General features: G+C 39.7%; 1 protein-coding gene across 8 annotated transcripts in view; it reads right to left on the reverse strand.

Moving 5' to 3' along the window:
- CSMD3 (CUB and Sushi multiple domains 3) overlaps window positions 1-24,228 on the reverse strand; it is a 1,871,449-nt gene that overhangs the window by 1,274,764 nt on the left and 572,457 nt on the right. For all 8 annotated transcript variants that reach the window (XM_073590214.1, XM_073590213.1, XM_073590210.1 and 5 more), the window contains exon 5: window positions 14,108-14,315. In XM_073590214.1, coding sequence (XP_073446315.1) covers window positions 14,108-14,315 — 208 coding nt within the window. The remainder of the gene's footprint in view (window positions 1-14,107; window positions 14,316-24,228) is intronic.

Genomic DNA, 24,228 nt, shown 5'->3' on the forward strand with positions numbered 1-24,228 from the left:
CTAATGTAGCCACATCTCTAAAACCATTTCTGGTCATGACTTCAAGACAATGTTGTATCCCATATACAACTCTAAGTGAAAAATAGCTAAGTTTACAGATGAGCAAATTGAATGGATGCAAACCGAATTCATGTAAAATGTTACAAAATTCAGCTAAGATAAAGAATTTGAAATTCGATTTGGGCGAAAATAAAATTGTTCATCACCATTTTACATAAAGCAGAAGGTTCCATGAGTCAGAAGAGGCTTAGGTGCACCCATGTGGGCTTCTTTATTATTCCTTGCAGATACTATATCACATGATATAACTCAGCCAATCAGTAGGGACCCTCATATCCTGTATAAAAGTGGGATATGGAAATACAGCAGCCGCTTTGTAGTCAATCTGGAGACTGAGAAGACAGCTGATATCTTTTCAATAGAATTAATGGGGCTGTCTGGTCTACAATGAAAAATCTGTAGTCACTCACTGCAATATGAATACTCCAGGGTACAAGCCGTCTAGTGTGCACTGTCTCTCTCCGTACAAGTGTACTGAGCAAGGCCTCACTGAATAGATTGCAGCGCCCACTGGATGGCCGTGCACACTAGATGGCCACACCTTTGCTGCATATACTTCTATGGAGTGAGACCGTGACCACTAGATGGCTTCTACCCTGGAGTAGGCATATTGCAAGCATCACCCCCATTCCCAGCTCAGAAAAGTGGTGAATCCTGGCAGTGTACAGTGTGTGTGCTGGAGGGATTCAAAAGTCTGCAGTCTGCATGAATGACTGCAGGCTTTCCATTTTTGATGGGACAAGCCTTTTAAGCAATAAAAGCTTTAAAACAATATAATTAACATTACAGTTTGTGGGTGACAGTACAGCAGTGAAAAGAGTTATCATCTATTTACTCATAACCTTATCTGTTGAAGTCACTTTAACATTACTAAGGCTGCATTAAAGAGCTTGAAAAAGTGTTCAATACAGTCATTAAAGAACTAAGAGTGTTAATCTATTTTCAGGTCAGTTGGAGGCTTTGACATATTTGGCAGTGAAATAATCAACTTCAGATTGATTTTTTGGGGAAAAAATTGATAAAATTGGCAAATCTTGATTTCAAAAGATTTCCTCATCTCTACTAGTTCTTTAAGAAGACTCTAACAGTGGATTCTTGTTGATATTGTCTTATTTTTTATTAGCTCCCACATATTAGATCCTGGAAGTGAAAAACCCAAATAACTATGACAAATGTGCATATGCATTATTATTGTAGCAAAAGTTGTGACCAGCCATAAATACTATTATTAAAGATTATCAAATCTTCCCAAAAATATGATTTTCCGTAAATCACAAGTACTTCAATAGCCCTGAAAAACTTGTCTAACACTCTAAGGTCTTTTAAGGGCCTGTCACACTAAGCGATATCGCTAGCAATATCACTATAACGTCACAGGTTTTGTGACATTATAGCGATATTGCTAGCGACATCACTATGTCTGATACTTACCTCCGACCTGCTCCCCGCTGCTTATCGCTGATTGCGCGAGAACGTCCTGAACCGTTTATCATCGTCATCTTCCTGCTGGGCTTCCTGTGGAGAGACAAGCGACGAGCGTGGATGCGGGCGGGAGGATGTCAGGATCGCCTAGAGTGACAGGTAGTAACGACCCCCGACCGCTGCGATGTCGCTGGTGAGATCTGCCTGTGTGGCAGCTCACTAGCGACCACTTAGCGATGCACCAGCGATCCTGACCGCATCATATCGCTGGTCGGGATCGCTGGTGTATCGCTAAGTGTGACAGTACCTTTAGTACTGTTTCCAACCCCTTTCAATGTCTTTAATGCAAATAAGCCTTAGTAATGTCCAAGCAACATCAACATAAATGCTTAAGCGTAAACAGATCGTAACTGTTCTTAACTGTTGAGCTTACACACACATACATTGACCCACATACCAGCTGTGAACCTTGAGATGTCCTCTCACTATCTGAATTCACCCCAACATGGCTGTTGAATTTCCTGCTTATGTTTTTATACAGCCTACCATAGTCCCTCTTAAATGGCTGTGCTATACCATAAAATATGATAGCTACAGAGTATTATGTGGCATTATGGGGCTGTAAGTCCACTCATCTGTAATCATATTAAAGAAAGATTGAGGCACGTATGATATACATGTGGCCAAAAAGATGGTCAAATAGATGACAAAATGTCACTCCAGGCCACATATACCTGCAGGACTAAATCGCGGACAACTGTACTGTATACAGAATTTACAAGAAGGAAGGCACAACAGTCATAAATGTCCATTACAAAGAAGTACTTTATTAATATAAATAAGTAAAACATAGACCAGGAGATGAACAAGGGGGGGAGGGAAAACCAACGATTATGGCATACACATAGCAAATGCGGCCAAATACGTCACCTAAAAGCTCCAGGAAGCAGAAGTGATTAAATATATATAGGGGAAATATCCCATAAACACATTAATGCAACGATGTTCCCCTGGCAGAGATATAATATGGATATGTGTTAAATATACTGTCAAACTAAATAACCGTAAACATGGGATACCAGAACAAAGTAAAATAACGCATTAATAGCACAGATTATCCCTTGTGGGGACTGGTGGAGCGACATGTGAACATGGATACAAGGTAATTAGTTAAATATACTGACAGTATCAATAGCCGTCTACATGACTTAGGGGAATCATCAACCTTGGCACAAAAATGCAAACAAGGTCGCCATACAGGCGGTAGCATGAATTACCTGGAGAAGACAAGGAGACGTGAAGTGGCCGGACCCCGACGCGCGCTTCGGAGCGCTCGGCTCCTTCCTCAGGGGGCGTAGCTAACGACGTAACCATGTGAGGTATAAATACAGCGCCAGCCAACGAGTGGTTGGTACGCGCACGCGTCCGTCATGCTCTGCATAGTCCCGCCCCCGGTACTTGCCAGGAAACACGCGGGCCCCACGTGGTCCGGCAAGCCAGGGGGCGGAGATGATCACCAAGCAGACGGAGCGATGCGCAGGCGCAAAAGACAGGAAAACCCTATCCACCATTGTATGTGTGGGCATATAGAGAAATAAAGAGGCTCAAGAACCAAATAATATCAATATACCCTAATATGCACCACCCACAACAAGGGCCATGTAAAACGAACAAACCAAAAGTAGAAAATGAAAATAAAAAATAAAAAATAAATATACAGCCAAACAAATAGTACAAAGTAGTGCAAGAGACAAATCCATAGGCGAAAAATTCTTCTGTCCAGGTCCGCAAAGACAAACCACAAGAAAAAACAAAATGCACCTAAATATGAATATAAACGGCATATCTGTATAAAACGCCAGACGTGGACAGGAAAAATGTCCAAAGAGATGTATAGATATATAAACATCTGCAGACCGAAGACGAAATAACATCTCCCAGGTATCGAATGAATAGATGGCCGTCCATGGATTTTATCTTCATCAGATGTCATAAGAAGATATACATAGCAAGAATGTCAGGATAGAGTTTCCACTGGTGTAAACATCAAGGAAAAGCTAAAATGAGATTAAAACAGGAAAATGTGAATAAAATGAAAACTAGAACATAATAAAAACAAATGCCAATAGATGGCCATAGAACCAGCAGACAGAGTTAGAGAAATGGGGCATAGGATAAATGTTCGTTCAGACCTCTAGGGTGTACAGTACCTAGTCGCCAAATCCACCTGGTCTCCAATTGTGCCAGGCGGGTAGAAAGTTTTCCGCCTCTGATAGTAATATTAAGGGCATCTATTCCACAGACCCTAAGGGCTGTAGAATTACACTGGTGGAACTCCTTAAAGTGGCGAGGTAATGTTTTCAAAAGTGAATTATCATTGCAAGTAGCTGCGGCTTGTATTCCCAAGACATGTTCTCTCACACGAACTTTGAGTTGTCTGGTTGTCATACCCACATACACCAGACCACACGGACACGTGGCATGATAAATCACATAGCGTGTGATACATGAAATCCGGTGTCTGATTTGGAAAGTTTTGGTACCATCATGGTTACAGAAGGTAGAGCATCGATCAAGATTGGGGCAGGCAACGCACCTGCCACATGGTGAGCAACCATGTCTAGAGATGATGTTATCTAAAAAAGTAGGTACTGAATAGTTGGCATAGTGGCTATGTACCAGACTATCTCGTAAGTTTCTTGCCCGTCTGAATGTGATGGCATGGTTACGTCGTTAGCTACGCCCCCTGAGGAAGGAGCCGAGCGCTCCGAAACGCGCGTCGGGGTCCGGCCACTTCACGTCTCCTTGTCTTCTCCAGGTAATTCATGCTACCGCCTGTATGGCGACCTTGTTTGCATTTTTTGTGCCAAGGTTGATGATTCCCCTAAGTCATGTAGACGGCTATTGATACTGTCAGTATATTTAACTAATTACCTTGTATCCATGTTCACATGTCGTTCCACCAGTCCCCACAAGGGATAATCTGTGCTATTAATGCGTTATTTTACTTTGTTCTGGTATCCCATGTTTACGGTTATTTAGTTTGACAGTATATTTAACACATATCCATATTATATCTCTGCCAGGGGAACATCGTTGCATTAATGTGTTTATGGGATATTTCCCCTATATATATTTAATCACTTCTGTTTCCTGGAGCTTTTAGGTGACGTATTTGGCCGCATTTGCTATGTGTATGCCATAATCGTTGGTTTTCCCTCCCCCTTGTTCAACTCCTGGTCTATGTTTTACTTATTTATATTAATAAAGTACTTCTTTGTAATGGACATTTATGACTGTTGTGCCTTCCTTCTTGTATATTCTGTATACAGTACAGTTGTCCGCGATTTAGTCCTGCAGGTTTATGTGGCCTGGAGTGACATTTCGTCATCTATTTGACCATCTTTTTGGCCACATGTATATCATACGTGCCTCAATCTTTCTTTACTATATTTTTGCTGTGTTATGCACAGGTGGCTCGATTGTGGAAATCATGGACTTTCGAGCAAGAGACAAAGTCTGGCTCGATCAAGTGGACCAGGTGTTTGGGGCTGGGGGGAGTAACCCACAGCAGACCGGGGACTTTAATTGGGATAGTAAATTCCAGCATGTGAAAATACTACTACTCAAAAGGTCTAGAGTGTGGTGGAACCGGCTGTTCCTGGAGAAGTACATATCTCATAACATGGTCCCTAGGGGACTCAGGGTTAAGGTCATTCCTACCTTCCCTATTGAAGATGATCAATTTATTAAAAAATGGGAGGAATCCTGTAATCTATGCTCCCAGACATTTCTGCAGTTGTTGACTGGCTTCTATACTACTAACATAGATGTGCTTGACAAAACCATCGATATAGCGCTTGATGAGATACGGAAGAATTGTCCACCAGACAAAATATCGAATTTTGAATCTGATCTCGATAAAGCCATGGATTCTTTGGTCAAAAATATTAAAACAAATCAACTATCTAAATTTAATAGAGATTTGAGAGACTATCAAAACAAAAGGGTGTATTTATGGAAGATGTCTAACAACTTTAGAGTACATCGTACTACTTCTGAAACCTCTATTGGCTCCATGAGTGGCCAATCCGATACATCTTTGTCCTCTACCGCTTCTTCATATGGAACCAGTGGAACTCACTCCTTAAGGGATCACTCCTTTCATCCATATAAGAGAAGAGTATTGAACCAGCCTGATAGTGATCAGAGAGACAACAAGGTGATCAACCTTAGTAATTATACTTTAACTGAGGCTGACCTATCTCTCTTAAGGAGAGGTCTAACTTTTTCACCATCATCCCAATTTGATAAATTCACCGCTATTAAAGATCTTAATTTGTTTGGCAGATCGTTGTTGTTTAAACGGCATTTCTTTAATAAAGATCTCCATCATCTTTTTCCCACAGAGGAGGAACAGGAGGCGATAAGAACTCTTGAGGACCTGGCGGCTGGACGTGATGATGAGATAGGTATGATACCACCATCAATACGTCCACGTTCGACGAAGTTTCCCCCTTTAATATCGTGTCCCAATATTGATTTATTTGTGTGGGTGGTCACTGAAGACTTTAATAAAATCCCTAAGTATGGTAGACGTGATAATTTAACTAGATGTGAGAGGGAGAGATTGCGGTATCTGCAGAATTTGTCTAATGTGGTTATTAAACCAGCAGATAAAGGTGGCAATGTGGTGATTTGGCCTACACAAATGTATGAAAGAGAGGCATTTCGCCAGCTTCAAAATCAATCATGCTATAGGAAACTTACCTATAACCCTCTCTCGTCATTTGCTGCCAAATTGGACCACATCCTGGAGAAAGCTGTAGTGAATGGTATTATCTCCAAACAGCTGTTTTCTGCACTTACCGTAAAAGAACCCTCCATTCCCACGTTGTACCTTTTACCTAAAATTCATAAGGACTTAAATTGTCCTCCCGGTAGACCAATTATTTCGGGAAGGGGGAACTTTCTTGAAAACATGAATAGATGGATCGACCATCACCTCCAGCCGCTCGTGACATGCCTCCCTTCGTTCCTTAAAGACACAGGAGATCTATTGCTGAAGATCGACGGACTATGTTTGGAGGGTGACACTCTCTTAGCTTCAGTCGATGTTGAGTCCCTGTACACCAGTATTAGACATCAAGACGGACTCTCTGCTGTCCGGTTCTTTCTTGAAACTTCCACACTTTCTAGGTTGTTTAGGGACCTCATCCTGGAGCTACTTGAGTTCACCCTCACACACAACTTTTTTGTGTTCAAGGGATCCTTCTACCTGCAGCTACAGGGGACTGCCATGGGTGCCGCCTTTGCGCCATCCTATGACAACCTCTTCCTGGGGCTGTGGGAGAGGGATCTCTTCCTGTCCGACAAACAGGGGTCGATTGAGCGTGTCCACATATTGGCACGTTACATCGACGATATCTTTTTTGTCTGGCAGGGTAGTTCCGTCGATCTTGTGCAATTTGTGTCTACCCTTAACTCCAACGATCTGAACATTAAGCTTTCTTTGGTATGGGATCTACACAAAATCAGTTTTCTTGATGTTGCCATCAAAAAGGATGCCAAGGGGTATATTCAGACTGATATCTACCGTAAAGACACTGCTACCAATACTCTTCTCCATGCTTCTTCTTGCCACCCACAGCATCTTATCAAGGCTATCCCTGTGGGTCAGTTCTTGCGACTGCAACGTATCTGTTCCTCTGATGCTGACTTCTACATCCGAGCAAAGGAGTTACAGATCCGATTTTTGTCATGTGGTTACAGTAAGCGTTGTGTTAAGAAAGCATTCCAACGTGCCAAACACGCAGTACGCAATGAGTTACTTTATAGAAATTCCACATCTGTTAAGCCTAGAACTGACAACACTATGAGATTTATTAACTCCTTTCACCCTCGGCATGATATGATGCGGTCGGCAATTAAAAAAGCATGGCATATTTTGAAGTCTGATCCAACCCTCAATGCACTCCTCCCGGACCAGCCTGCCATCACATTCAGACGGGCAAGAAACTTACGAGATAGTCTGGTACATAGCCACTGTGCCAACTATTCAGTACCTACTTTTTTAGATAACATCATCTCTAGACATGGTTGCTCACCATGTGGCAGGTGCGCTGCCTGCCCCAATCTTGATCGATGCTCTACCTTCTGTAACCATGATGGTACTAAAACTTTCCAAATCAGACACCGGATTTCATGTATCACACGCTATGTGATTTATCATGCCATGTGTCCGGTGGTGGTCTGGTGTATGTGGGTATGACAACCAGACAACTCAAAGTTCGTGTGAGAGAACATGTCTTGGGAATACAAGCCGCAGCTACGTGCAATGATAATTCACTTTTGAAAACGTTACCTCGCCACTTTAAGGAGTTCCACCAGTGTAATTCTACAGCCCTTAGGGTCTGTGGAATAGATGCCCTTAATATTACTATCAGAGGCGGAAAACTTTCTACTCGCCTGGCACAATTGGAGACCAGGTGGATTTGGCGACTAGGTACTGTACACCCTAGAGGTCTGAACGAACATTTATCCTATGCCCCATTTCTCTAACTCTGTCTGCTGGTTCTATGGCCATCTATTGGCATTTGTTTTTATTATGTTCTAGTTTTCATTTTATTCACATTTTCCTGTTTTAATCTCATTTTAGCTTTTCCTTGATGTTTACACCAGTGGAAACTCTATCCTGACGTTCTTGCTATGTATATCTTCTTACGACATCTGATCAAGATAAAATCCATGGACGGCCATCTATTCATTCGATACCTGGGAGATGTTATTTCGTCTTCGGTCTGCAGATGTTTATATATCTATACATCTCTTTGGACATTTTTCCTGTCCATGTCTGGCGTTTTATACAGATACGCCGTTTATATTCATATTTAGGTGCATTTTGTTTTTTCTTGTGGTTTGTCTTTGCGGACCTGGACAGAAGAATTTTTCGCCTATGGATTTGTCTCTTGCACTACTTTGTACTATTTGTTTGGCTGTATATTTATTTTTTATTTTTTATTTTCATTTTCTACTTTTGGTTTGTTCGTTTTACATGGCCCTTGTTGTGGGTGGTGCATATTAGGGTATATTGATATTATTTGGTTCTTGAGCCTCTTTATTTCTCTATATGCCCACACATACAATGGCGGATAGGGTTTTCCTGTCTTTTGCGCCTGCGCATCGCTCCGTCTGCTTGGTGGTCGTCTCCGCCCCCTGGCTTGCCGGACCACGTGGGGCCCGTGTGTTTCCTGGCAAGTACCGGGGGCGGGACTATGCAGAGCATGACGGACGCGTGCGCGTACCAACCACTCATTGGCTGGCGCTGTATTTATACCTCACATGGTTACGTCGTTAGCTACGCCCCCTGAGGAAGGAGCCGAGCACTCCGAAACGTGCGTCGGGGTCCGGCCACTTCACGTCTCCTTGTCTTCTCCAGGTAATTCATGCTACCGCCTGTATGGCGACCTTGTTTGCATTTTTTGTGCCAAGGTTGATGATTCCCCTAAGTCATGTAGATGGCTATTGATACTGTCAGTATATTTAACTAATTACCTTGTATCCATGTTCACATGTCGTTCCACCAGTCCCCAAAAGGGATAATCTGTGCTATTAATGCGTTATTTTACCTTGTTCTGGTATCCCATGTTTACGGTTATTTAGTTTGACAGTATATTTAACACATATCCATATTATATCTCTGCCAGGGGAACATCGTTGCATTAATGTGTTTATGGGATATTTCCCCTATATATATTTAATCACTTCTGTTTCCTGGAGCTTTTAGGTGACGTATTTGGCCGCATTTGCTATGTGTATGCCATAATCGTTGGTTTTCCCTCCCCCCTTGTTCAACTCCTGGTCTATGTTTTACTTATTTATATTAATAAAGTACTTCTTTGTAATGGACATTTATGACTGTTGTGCCTTCCTTCTTGTATATTTTCATCTGTAATCATGTAAGCCTTTAAAGTGAATCTGTCACCTATTTTTTGGTCTATAAGCTGCTGGCGCTGCTATCAGGGGCTTATCTACCAAATTCTGTAATGCTGTAGATAAGCCCCCGATGTAACCTGAAAGAGAAGAAAAATAAGTTAGATTATACTCACCCTGGGGCGGCTGGGTCTGGTTTTGGCCGATGGGTGTCGTGGTCCGTTCTGGCGCCTCCCATCTTGTATTGATGATGTCCTCTTCTTTGCTTCCCATCGCGGGCTACAGCGCAGGTGCACTGCTCTGCCCTGTTGAGGGCAGAGCAGAGTACTGAGGTGCGCAGGCCCCGGGAAAGCTCAGAGAGGTCCAGCGCCTGCGCACTGCAGGACTCTGCTCTGCCCTAAACAGGGCAGAGCAGTGTGCTTGTGTCAGAGCCATTGTGGGGAGCAAAGAAGAGGATGTCATCACTACAAGATGGGAGGCACTGGACCGCGACACCCATCAGACCAAAACCGGACTGGAAGGCCCATGGGTGAGTATAATATAACTCGTTTTTCTTCTCTTTCAGGTTACATCGGAGGCTTATCTACAGCATTACAGAATGCTGTAGATAAGCCCCTGATGGCGGTGCCCGCAGCTTATAGTCCAAAAAATAGGTGACAGATTCCATTTAATCCCAGATGTTGTTTTCAGCAATATACACAATGGTAGCAAAGACTTTAGGCAATTTGCACAAAGTGATAAGCAAATTGTTTATTTTTTTGTTTTCACTGTATTCATTAGCTCATGATATTTTTTTAAAGCTGGTCATCTCATGTCATTTAACTGTATATAGGTCAAGCTTACAAAGATATCACACACATCTGAATGCTTCAAGATGTAAAAAAAGGAAAAAAGCCCAAAGCCACCTATAAATGAGGGAGAAGGCACCATTTGTCTGACACATGCTGTTTGTATTGTTCAATGTTAAACTGGGATAGCGATAGAAAAGATCATCTGTACTGCTTTTTGGCTGAAAATTATTAACTAATATCCTTGAAAATGGAAGCTGAAAACACGCTTCTGTTGATGTAAGATAACAAAACCAGAGATCACAAAGTGAGAGCACAGTAGAAATAATGAACAAATATATAAAAAAAAAATCACTGTATGAACACATTTTTATTTAATTTGTGATCTATTGGGAGCTATATAATAACTAAATTTCAAGGTTTGGACAACCAAGATTTATGCAGCTGATGGTAAGCACACCTTATCGGTCTTTTTTCCTTGCCTCTTTTTCCTGAGGCTGCCTAGCATGGGAAACCTGCTAATATATATCATGTAATAGTCACTTCACTAAAAAGGTTAAGAATGGCTTGGATTATTTTTCAAGAAAAATAATAATTCTACTAGATATAGGTGATAGATTCTATCAATGAAACTTGATTCAGTGAATTAGTAAAATTGCCATATCAGCAGTTGAGAAAGAATTTTTCCTCAAATATGTATCAATATTTATTTTGGTTGAATTCAATAGACTGGTGTCTTATTTCAACTTTAAAACTATAAAACTATGAATCTTACCCCTGGCCCACCGCTGGTCAGATGCACCAAGAAGCTCAAAAAGCATTGTGGAGTTTTAGGCACAAGTACATTTTCCTCTAAAGGCAAATGTCAAATAAAGGCATGTATGTCCAATATTAATGATTTATGAGTTTGAAAGATTCTTATAGCCTTCCACTTCTTACATGATCATATATAGCATCAATGATATTTCTGCTATATTTTTCAAAACATTTTTTTGAATATTGCTGACATTCATCATCCGTAAAGAATAATTCACATAATATAATTGACATTTGTTCATATTATGTTTTGAACAATTTCTCATCATTGTGCTGTTTTTCTATGAAAAATACGCCCAACGTCAACTCTCACTTGGCTGTCACAGAATGTTCCTAAATGACACAGCTGTTTACAGGATGACAGCCTCCCTTCTCTCATTAAAAGAAATAGAGAAAAATGCATAAGTGTATCATTAAAATGAAAAGTAAAAATTATCAAAACATCTCTGATTTCAGCAAATAAAAATGGAAAAATTTTGCCTAAAATAAACTTACTTACTAGAATCTCCTAAAAGATCATCTTTAAAAGGCCTTCCATGTCAAAACTTTTTTAATAGTCGACAACTACACATATTCTGAGGCTGTTCAGTTCCCCATTAGGCCCAAAATCCTGCTACAGTAAAAATTTGCTATAATGAATGACAGTGAATCACTAGCAGAGGGAGCTCACTGTTTTGGCCATTTTTTGTGAATCAACTATACTCAGGATTTAAAGAACAGTTGGAGAAAATCAGAATCACTTCTTTTTATGCTATTAGTACCTTTCTGATAAAAATCCAAAATAAATAACCCCTCCATAGGGGCTGTCTCAATATAAATATTCAGAAGCACACCTTATCCCGCGTTCCTGCTGTGCTAGGGGTGTTGCGCTCTGAAGATTGAAACTTCAGACCTGTAGTATGGTTGTCCTGTTGTTCCAAAGTGAGCTCTCTTCTAGGCTAGTAGCACAGGCAGTTTTGCCTTTACAGGATTGGATAAGGGCAAGGGTACTGAAGATGACCAGATCCAGTGATCCCCCCCAGCTTCAGAGCACAGGTAGCTAGCTTTTAGCATAGAACCTGCTCATATTACAAGTTTTCTGCCTAGGTAATCATCTATGCTTGCAATGCATTGTGGCCTATAACCTAGACAAAAAGTTTATACAATATAATAAAAATCCATCCTTTCCTGAGAACTGAAATTATTTTTAACAAAAGGTAAACTGCTAAGCGGCTTGTTTTTACAAGCACTTTACAAATTTGTCAAATTATGGTCTTGAAACAACCCCTTTAAGGTTCTTGGACATGATACCTTAAAACACTGAAAATGTAAAGAGATTAATACTGCACTTATAGAAGTCTTTGGAGTCTAACTGTATCTTTGCCTCTTCATGTGTTTCACTTGGCTAAATTATACCTTGTTCCATCATGTACTATATTTAGTTTTTTTTCACTAAAGCCATTGCTTTTAGGTAAAAAAAATCTATGTAAAACTGTGCCACACATACTGCAGTCACTGTACTGCTATACATGAAGAAGAAAATATATCAGGGGTTTTACTGGAAAGTTTGATGCATGCAGTTAATGTGGAAAAACTTCAGAATTTTTGCTCTTTAACATGTTATGAAAATAAGGTTAAAGACAAATTTATGAATTGCAACTTTTTTTAAAAGTCACTAAAAAAGTCACAAATCCCATCTAGTTCTAGTAAAGACTTATTCACTCTGCAGTTTTTCACATACAAATGCTATCATTTTTTTTACAAATAGCACCCGTACCTTTGATAGTCAATAGAGATGGGCAAGTAGAATCGTTGCTCAGGTCTCCCCGAGCATGCTCGGGTGGTCTCCGAGTATTTTCGCGTGCTTGGAGATTTAATTTTCTCAGCTGCATGATTTGCGACTTGTAGACATGCTGAATACATGTGGGAATTTGCTAACAAACAGGCATTCCACACATGTATTCAAGCTGTCTAGCAGATGCAAATCATGTATCCTAGGTGACAAAAACTAAATCTTCGAACACGCCAAAATACTCGGAGACCAACCGAGCATGCTTGGGAGACCCCAGCAGCGAGTATACTCGCTCATCACTAATAGTCAATAGAGCTGTTCACATGTTCATGTTCTTTTACGGACCAAGTTGTCAGTGCAAAATTGCAGAGACATGTCCAATATTGACCCGTGTCAATCAAACTTAGCAATGAAGATCTATAGGTAAGATGGATGCCATCCATGTGCTGTTTGTTTTTCACTGACAGATAGGAGAAGTTGAGGAAACTGTTTTTTTCTTCTCATCAGTGAAAAAAATTGATGAAACTTGGACCAAACGCTGATGAAACTCTGACACTGATGAAAATCTGATTAAACCCTGATGAAAATAATGATAAAGCAAGTTTCGTTTTTTCTTGTGCGTAAGAAAAACATATGTCCTAACTGTGTGTTTTTGGGAAGGGTGGGGGTAAAAAGTTGAAAATCAATTCTAGGCGGTAGCTTTGTAGTTAAAGATTTGCCTCATTTATCAAACATAATACATAACTTTGGTGCAAATAATGGTAATTCAGCCCAAGTAAACAAAAAATCATCTCATGCTTGATTCCCCTTGAAGTATCTATGGCTCTGAATTATGAAGTCACCGGGACTCTATACCTCTATACAGACATAATTTCCTGTATACTTTCACCATATGTTTCAGGCAGCAAGGTTACTGAAAATGCTTTACCAATACAATTTGGAAAGTGGGCATCTCAAAGAAATATTCTATTGATCAAAGAATATAAAATATCTTTTAAAAACCTATAAAGTATTCAAGAATGCAGTCAGTCATCATAAAATTGATTTCTATTGTTGTTCATTTACTTTTATATCGTCTTGTTAATATATTAAATTTTTACGGTAATAATTTGAAAATATTCTTAAAAATGTTTATGGAGCTGATAAGAAAAGTTCAGTGATGAGAAACAATTTGTATCACACATGCGCATTTTTCCATGGAAAGTATTTTTTATAACCTAAAAAAAATTATTTATTAAAACTAAACTACAGAACCAAGAATTTCATCTTAGTCACATAAACAAATACAAATGAGTTTCAAATAAGGCAAACATCTTACCGTATTTTTGGTGGCTCAGAACCTTCAATTTCCAAATAATCATATTTTTCCTCCATTTGAAAATCCGTAAAAACAAGTGATATGGTATCTCCAGTTTCAGTGACAATTGTCCATGTGCAGTCTGCATTGTTATGGTATTCATTGGGAAATCCGGGGCTTGATATAATTCCATTTGTTCCTCGTACTGTGCCTCCACATGCATCTTCAGCTGTAAAAAGCAACATTGATTTATTAGCAAATACTTTTCAAGTAGACATCTTTTCCAATGTCTGAAAAACTCTTGGGCCTCATGTATCAAAAATGTCTAGACTTGATGGCAGCCACTTTGTGGCTGACACATTCTTTTCTAAATACTTTAAATACTGTTGTAGAAGGTTTAAAAAGTATTAAAATCACCATGCAAATTTGACAAATGCTGAGTTCTAATAATTGTTGATGACTTTACTTTATTTTTTGCGTAAATAACAACCATCTTGTTTTTTTTCAAGAGTATGAGAAAGTTATTATTAATTATTAGAGCAAAAACAAATTTTCCAAAATTTAAATTCAAAATATTTGCTGAAACTTGGCAAACAGACTCAATTGTCATTTAAAAAATAATTTTATTATGTTTTAAAGTCTAATTCTCCCAAAACATAAAAACAAATGGAGATAAAAGTAAGGCTTTAAAAAATAGAGAAAAAAAATATATCATACTCGATATTCTACTCCCCTGTGCTTGCTGTCATGACTTTGCACTAATCCTCCACTGGCTTTCTCAAGTACCCACTCCTGATTTGTCTCCTCTTCACTTCTAATCAGAGCTTCCAGTGTCAGCTGAGTTTTGCCACATGTAATGATGTCAGAACGGGCATTATCAGGACTCAAACCCAGCAGCTCTTGTGCACCAGCTCTTGCCTCTGAGCTATTCAGCTCACTGGACAACTCCATACTAACCCAGATACTTGTACCTGTGTTTTTTTCTGATTGTCGCCACCCTGAGTTCCTATCATTGAGCTAGTTGCAAACCTAGTTATAAGACGAGTTAGATCAAGTCACTGAGGGGGCGAACTTCCTGAAAATATTGAACAAGGTTATACTTAGAGGTAGCAACATATTACAATAGAAGGTCAAGTGGTCTATGTCTCTTCATAAAAACGGAATAACGGATGAATCGTGTGCACGTCACCAAAAATCATACTCCAGTCCCTGCTGGATTAAGACTTCTGGAGCAGCATGCTGCCATTTGTCAAGAAATTAACAAGTTGTAGTCTCCCCTCCCCTGCCTTGCCCCAGTTCAGCCCATTTTGGCAGAGGTGGAAAAAACTGGCTTAAAGATGCAGAAGTCACAAAATTTAGGTGCAACTGTAAGCCTAAATTTTGCAACTTTCAAAAGCTTTTATGACGGAATTCTGGCTTGAAAGCTTTGATGAAAAAGGGTCCATTGTCTAAGTTAGAAAATCTTATAATTCAGGCAATTAAATATTTAAGGGAATCTCTTGCATATATTACAATAAGAAATGTTGCCATCATGTATTCTGTATAAATAGTATATGTGATATCTTAACTATCTCTGGAAAACATATATTTTAATAGGAAGTGTTTATTTAAATTTATTTAAACTATCGATTGGAAGTCATTGCATGCCCTATTTTGGGGGGAATGGTTGGTTTTATTGACATAAATGAGGAACGTAAAGTCTGTATATGAGACTGTGTTAGGGTTGGTGGATTGCACTAAATAAAATATAATAAAGTGCAATCGCAACCCAGGGTCCTCCATGCAGATGTATAACTGTGGCTAGTGTGAACAATGACAAAAACAAACAGTGAGCGATTGCTTGAACACACTGAGTTAACGCCACACAGTGTGAACAGACCACTGAGTACCAAGCTCCGTTACTTCACAGAGCAGGACTGAACAAAAGAATACTAAGTGCAATACCCTGTTAAACATCACAGGGATAATGCACCTGAAACTCCTGTGATGCTAGATATAATATCCTCTAGGCCAAGGGTTGGACTTGCCCTGTAATTCAACTTTGCTAATCACACACATGAAGGAAAACTGATGCTAAGCCAAGGACTAATTGCCGCCACTGACGCTAACTGCCTGTGAGTACTGTCCCAGAGCTTAGACAGACTCAACCTGCAGACAGAATGGTAGCATTTCCACACTCACACACCATAATACATATGACACTAGCGCACCCAGGTGTGCCACTGAGAGCCTTTTATACATTAGGCTCCAACCGAAACACTCAAGCCCAGTCAGTCTAGGCATCGTCCGCGGGCCAATCTGGAGCTGCCACATCACCAGAGCAGCTGACGAATGACCACCAATAAATTGAGGCCACATCATGGACATGCTCAGTAAGGTTATCTCTGGACTTGAATGCAGGACTGCACCTGCATTTCACTGGTTCCCATAGACTTGGCTGAAGAGCCGTCAACAGCCAAGTGCACACCATGAGCCTAAGGCTGGTTTCACATTAGCGCTTTTTAAGCGCACGCACGGCCAGGGGTAGCTCCGCCCCCGAGCCGGCTCTCTGCCCGGCGTGCCCGCCCCTTGCTTGTAGCGCCGCCTCCTAGCGCACAGCGGCGCCTGCGATCGGCGCACCCTATCTTTAGTATAGGGTGCGCAGATCGTGCGCAGGCCGTGCGCTAGTTGCGCTTTGACCTGCGCTGCGCACTTTTGACGGTGCGCACTTTTTGGATTTTGGCGCGCACGGCGCACCGTCAAAAGTGTGCAGCGCAGGTCAAAGCGCAACTAGCGCACGGCCTGCGCACGATCTGCGCACCCTATGCTAAAGATAGGGTGTGCCGATCGCAGGCGCCACTGTGCGCTAGGAGGCGGCGCTACAAGCAAGGGGCGGGCACGCCGGGCAGAGAGCCGGCTCGGGGGCGGAGCTACCCCCGGCCGTGCGTGCGCTTAAAAAGCGCTAATGTGAAACCAGCCTTAGCAAGACGATGGGACCAACATCTATGCTGAGCAGTACCTGCAGTGGCCGGAACCACATTGTAGACCGGAGAGGCAGATAAGGCTTTGGATCTATCCCGCACAGCGGAAGAATCCTGACACCTAACACTCTGCTATCCCATACAGAGATTTATTTTCTGCCATTTTCTAAATTAATGCAAAGGTAAAGCTAAAATGAAGACACTGGAATAGCTTTAAAAAACTCTAATAACAAAAGAACTGAAAAATTTTATAAAATCGTCCATGTACTTTTAGTTAATATGATCTCATTTGTTCTATAATGTTAAACAGACAATTTGAAAAAACTTAATTTATAAATCATGTTGTATTATCACAACAAATAATCTCTCAAAAGTGCTGGCCAATAAGTGTCTCAATGATTGGTAGCAAACAACTGAATGTGACAGTTAATAATGAATAACAGAGTGTGGGTGGGCTTTTAGCTCTCTACGAGAAGTCAAGATGTGTTTTATCATTCTACAGGAAGTGGGGGTGATTCTTTAACCCCTTTCCGACATAGCTCTTAATATTATGCCGATGTCGGACATGTTCCCTTTTATGTAGGCTCTGGCAGTGAGTCCACATCTTTCCTAGCACATGTCAGCTGCGGCTATTAACCCATTAAATGCCACTGCCAAACACTGACAGTGGCATTTAACATGCACTTCTGGCAATCATGCTGGAAATCCGCCCATCAGTGACCCCAGTCATGTGATCACGGGTCACCGATGAGTTGACATGACAACCAGAGGTCTCTTGGAGACCTCTATGGTTGTCACCGCTGGTGGTTGGCACTAATAGCAAGTGAGATATTCTGCTACATACTTTTGATCTGATCATCTCCTGTATGTAGCAGAGCCAATCGGGTTATGGCAGCTTCTAGTCTCCGATGGAGACTATTGAAACATGCCAGAATTGAAAAAAATGTTTTTAAAAATATAAAAAAATTAAGAAATATAAAAGTTCAAATCACCCCCCTTTCGCCCCATTCAAAATAAAACAATAAAATAAATCAAACACACATATATTTGGTATCTCCACATTCAGAATTGCCCAATTTATCCATAAAGAAAGGATTAACCTGATCCCTGAACGGCATAGTGAGAAAAAAGTCAAAATGCCAGATTTACATTTTTTTGGTTGCGGCGACATTGCATTAAAATGCAATAATAGACAATCAAAGGATCAAATCTACACCAAATTGGTATAATTAAAAATGTCAGCTCGGTGAGAAAAAAAACCTTCACCAAACCCAATATCTCAAAAAATGGAGACGCTACGGGTATCGTAAAATTTTTTATTCTTTATTTTTTAACAAAGTTTGGAATTTTTTTCACCACTTAGATAAAAAAAGAACTTAGACATGTTTGGTGTCTATGAACTTGTAATGATCTGGAGAATCATAATGGCAGGTCAGTTTTAGCATTTAATGAACCTAATAAAAAAACAAAACAAAAAACAACTGTTGGATTGCATTTTTTTTTGCAATTTCACCGCACTTGACCTTTTTTTTCCCCATTTTCCAGTACATAAAAAAGGTTCTGGCTCTGGAAAGAAGGGCAGAAAAAAAAACAAAAAATGAAAAATGAAAATACCCCCGGTCATGAAGGGGTTAAACTTACACATGAAGTCAGGATAGGTTTTTTTCACTATACAAGAAGTCAGTGCGGGTCGTTTTGTCTCTACAGGAAGACAGAATGGGTTTTTATCTCTCTACATGAAGTGAATGTGGGTCTTTATCTCTCTAAAGGATGTCAGGATGGGTATTTGTCTCACTCCTGGCAGGCGGGGCGGGTCTTTCTCTCTCTACAGAAAGTTAGGATGGATTTTTGTCTCTCTACAAAAATTGGAGGTAGGTTTTTTTTCTTTACAGGAAGTCAGAATTTTTTTTTCTCTCTGCAGAAAGTGAGGGCATGTCTTGAGTTCTCTAGAGGAAATCAAAATGAGAATTTGTCTCTCTACAGGAAGTGGGGAGGATATTTATTTCTCTACATGATGTCAGAATGGGCTTCTGTCTCTCTTCAGGAAGTGGGGAGAGTTTTATGTCTCTTTGCTCCTAAGTTGCTGTCTAACTGCATTCCAGCATAACAGAGAAGTTGGAATTTACTTCATGACCAGAATACCACTGTACAATAGCAAGAGCAAAATCCAAGGAAGAAAGTTACAGTGCACCAAACACAGTTTACCTTGCTGTCAAGTATGAGGACAGCAAGACTGTGCTTTTCATAAGTATTGTGTTAAAGAGCAGGTATACATTTTTATAAAATATTGTCCTTTGTTTAAAATTCCATTTTAGGTTTACAATGAGGTTATGGAATTTTATATTTTATAAAAGCCTATTAACATGAAGATAGTGATAAATATTATAGTAAAAGCCATGGATGCCGGGTGTGTTGTGAGAACAATCAATATTCACATCCAAGTAAGGAGTAACTGATTTAAAATTTTAACGATTTTGACTGCAGCTGAATATTTTTTAAGCATTACGTGCAAGCCAATTAATGCAGAAGCCTCATGATTGCCTCCTCACTCTATCTATGTTTCCTGTTATATAGATATAAATTGTTATTACTTGTAGATTGGTGGCATTTATCAGTATTACCCAGCTGGGAAACAAAACGTCATCTGTTTTATCAAGAAAAGCTATTCCAATTGAAATTGAAATTCAATTGGATTTTGTCTTTTGATATGTTTGGAAGAAGCTTTAGCTGCAGATTCCAAACCAAGACTTTGATAAACCGACCCCTTGAAGTCGACAAGAGAAATGTCTTCATTTTGGTACAATTTCTTCTCATTATATGTATTCAGCCATGTCACTTTCTAAAGATCTAGAGCGACAATTTTGCACAAAGTATTTATTCTGTGAGGTGTTATTTTATAGCTTTACAGTAATTCTAAGGCAAAGTTTTCAGTTGTCAGTATAGTGTATAGATAGAAATAAAAAAAATTGAATAATGTCACTAAGTGATTAGCATTCATAAAACCCCATGTGTCAGAAATGGGACACCAAGGTATCAGTAAGCTGAACTGCATTAAGTTAAAGGTTTAGCACCCCCTAAAAACAAGTTATCCTCTAAGCACATGTGAGGAGGCCATGGTGTTAAGCCCCCGTTACACATAGCGATATCGCTAGCAATATCGCTGTAACGTCACCGATTTTGTGACGTAGCAGTGATATTGCTAGTGATATCTCTATGTCTGATGCTTACATCAGACTGGCTCCCCCCGCTGCTCATCGCTGGTCTCGTGAGAACATCCTGGATCATTTCTCGTCGGGCGCTTTCTGCTGGGCTTCCTGTGGCGCCGACGAGCGACGCTTGGACGCAGGCGGGAAGATGTCAGGATCGCTGCGTCTGACAGGTAAGTAACGACACCCGACCCCTGCTATGTCACTGGTGAGATCTGCCTGTGTGGCAGCTCACTAGCGACCACTTACCGATGCACCAGTGATCCATATCGTTGTCGGGCTCACTGGTGCATCGTTAAGTGTAACAGTACCCTTAGTCATGGTGAAGTGCTGTTGCACTCCCACACCCTGGCATCCCACAAAGGAAACATAAAGTCCTGTCTGTTGTAACATGCTACATTGAGCCCAAAAAACATGCAAAGCACAAATTCCTGTTGAGAAAAAAAACAAGCTGTGTGCAGGAGATTTCTGAAATCTCATAGCCTTTGCTGGTACTGTAAAACGTAGCTGAAAATTTTCATAAAAAACACTGCAGAAATGCTTAGTGTGAACTCTGCCTAAAGGTTGGGCCAAATGAATGAAAAGACAGTTCAGGCAGGATTAAGTGAATAGTAGAATTGAAATCCATTGGTTTTTCAAGAAGAGTGATCAAGGAAATAACCGGGTCAGCACACTAGTATTTGAATTTAATAAGCAATCTAGGATAGTACAAGAATACAATACATGACAAACTGTAGAAAACTAGGGAGAGTCAAACAAAGCCAACAGAAATTCTGGTTACTGAACCCTTCTTGACATTTGTCCTCTGACTGCCTCTTTTAATTTGGGTTCTAAAATTGTCTACAACTGCAACTTTGTCAGCTATCATAAAATTAATATATAACAGTATTATTCAATATTTAAAAAAAGTTTTAAAAAACATCACCCTAACATGCGTAGCATAATAATGTTACAACTAGAGATGAGCAAATTTTTTTGTAGCATTCATTACAAAATTCACCATTCACCAGAATCTGAAATTTTCAGGATTTGACTCACTCAAATTCAGCAAAATGACTGTCGACAACATATTTCCAGAATTCATTTCAGGGCCAGAAGAGGTTAAAAAATAATAAAAGATTGTACTCCCTTGAACTAGGTCTGCACCTTTCCTGCCCTGATGATAAAGTTCTTCCCCCAGTCCTCTACTGATTTTGAATTGGTCTTCTGTCTGAATTTTCATCCACTGACTACACATCATGTGGTCAATAAGGTGCACTTAAGGTAACCAAATGAAGCCTAGTCAGCACTTAAAACAATCAGATGCAAAGGAAAATCCAAAATGAGTAGAGAACCCGGTGCAAAGATGCTAAAACTGGACAGGTAATGTGCAGTATTGATTATGAGCAGCATATGTAATTATACACATACTTACATGGCTTGCCATGGTATTAATTAGGTAATTAGTGGTTGTAGAAGGAATGTTCTGCCACATTGACTTCACTTAAGAATGGATATCATCAAGATCCATTACTGGCAGCTTCTTTGCAATTGCTGACCACTGTCATCTCAGATGCTGCAGGCCATTGTAGAAGATATTGACCATGCAGGCTGCTCACAGGAACAGACCTGGCATAGTCATGCTGAAAAAAATGTCTCCCGGGAAACCTGTTTTCACAACTGATTCATTCTCTACTGCAAGTAAAATTACATGTGCTATATCAAGCCTAAGGAATCAATGTTCCACTGACCTCACATCACTGAACTCAAGGCATGGATGCAGGAAATAAAGTTTCTCCTTTTCAGCTATGAGTATCACTTTTGTCTTACATGCAACGATAGCTGGAGATTTGTCATCGAAACATGTGGGAAACGTCCTGAAGAGGCCTTCACAAAGGAAGATTACACTGGTACTGTTCAGAAAATTTGGAATGGGGTGGCATAATTTACGGTATGCATGCACATCTAGTTTTCAGTCAAGGTACACTAACAGTTTGGTGTTATATTGATTTGTTCATGTAGTTCATGTAGTTAATCATATAGCCATTTATCCAAATCATTTCAGGAGCTGTTTGTTCAGCAATGCCAGACTGCATGTTGCTCAAGGTCTAAACGTGCTATCATTGCCTGCAGTATGTACAGATTTGGCTCCCATCGAGCATTTCTGGGATATCATTGCTTGACAATAGCAAAGGAAGTAGAGAATCTTGATTATTTGCGTGACCAAATGTAATCAATGTCGAAAAATATTCCTCCAAAACATTGATAACCTTATTACCATGGTGTGTGCGTAAGTTGTGTATGTTTGCATGTGGCTCTCACAATCAAAATATTTTTAACATTTTTTCCGTAATTTTCACAACATTAACATGTAAATCGAGGCTTTGAATTCCATAATTTCAGAAGTTTTCTTTCTTTGTGTTGTAGTTTGAATCTTGAGAATAGAGTTGATCGAATTTTTCAATATTCGGTTTGGATTACGATCGCCGCTAAATAATGAGTTTGCAATATTCACCGAACACATCCGGACGTCATTGAGTCAATGGGAGTAGAAATGATTGAGTATGTTCAGAAATGAACATCAACCAAAAATTTGGTATGAATAGGGTGCCAATAAGACAGGAATGTGGCAAGATCAGATTCGGCGACCGTTTCCGAACATATTTGCTCAACTCTAGTTGAAAAGTGTATGTAGAGTTCTGCCACACTAGCTGTGAGAAAGTGACATAGCTAAGTAACAAATGATTTTACAATACCAACCGTATGCATGCAAACTGCAGTCAGTATTAAGTACAACATATGAGTAATCCTAGATACATATTTAGTGGGGGGTGAAGAAAAACACAGCTCAGTCATATTCAATCTGGTGTTTTCATGCTGTGTTGATTCAGAACACCCATGCAAGATAGATGCCAATTTGTTCTCATGTAGAAAGGAAGGGAGGACAAGTGTTCTTGCTTACAAACATGATTAAAAGAAATCACAAAATAAAGAAGAATATATACTGTCTGATTCATCAAAACGGCTCACATGAAAATCCAACCTTAGACCCCAATCTGTTTTATTTTCATGTAAATAAGTAGAAAAATTCTGGTTGTATTTTTAATACTTTGCTATAGAGCTGGAATAAGTTTATTCTGATACAGATTTCCAAATCTTCAGAATAGCCTTTCCTTGGAACTTTAGCTGTTTATCCTGAAAACTAAATGTAAAAAACTCTACAACTACCGGTAAGTAGAAGATACTAAATTACTACATAAAAAAAAACCTGTCAAGTTGTAAGTGTAGTCCGATATGTTGACAGCATGATAATGAAAAGGAGAAGCTGTGCAGTTTGACGTGCACATAGGATTGCTGACAAAAATCAGTATAACTTGATTTTATTCATTGAACTCCCTGGTGTTTGTATGCATATGAGTCCAGTGGGTGGTCCTAGTCAATAATTCACAGTTATCTCTGCACATGCAGTCAAAGAGGAAATATTGTCAACCACTGAATAGAATTGTTTCCTGCCCCAGGAGTTTCAAAGAGTAAAATGTAACTTTCACTGACACTTTTCAGCCAGAATTGTATATTAATCTTATCTGCTTCTTCTGCAGATCAGATTCCAGTTTCAACATGATTAGCTCCCTTCAGCATTTCAGGAATTTTTTCTATTCCTTTTTTCATTCACGATAGGCAGATCATTAGATAAATAGATAATATATAATAGATATATGATAAAGAGCCAGATTTGAGATAGACAATGGATAGATAAATAGATAATATATAGATAAATAGATGATAGGTAGATAATATATAGATAGATAGAATTCAGCTGATTTTAACTTATGTAGTTTTTTCTATGTAAAAATTAATGGCAAGATTTTTTCGATTAGGTCATGTAATCAAAGGGTTTTCTTCTACATGAATTTTTGTCCTCTGAAAGAGTTCATCATTTTAGTCTCCAGAAGTTTCTAAATGATGCAACTGAATAAACCTTACAAAGGACAACCTT

The sequence above is a fragment of the Dendrobates tinctorius genome, unplaced genomic scaffold (genome assembly GCF_039654945.1).
Source record: "Dendrobates tinctorius isolate UK_male_01 unplaced genomic scaffold, ASM3965494v1 ptg000116l, whole genome shotgun sequence".
In the NCBI taxonomy this organism is placed as follows: domain Eukaryota; kingdom Metazoa; phylum Chordata; class Amphibia; order Anura; family Dendrobatidae; genus Dendrobates; species Dendrobates tinctorius.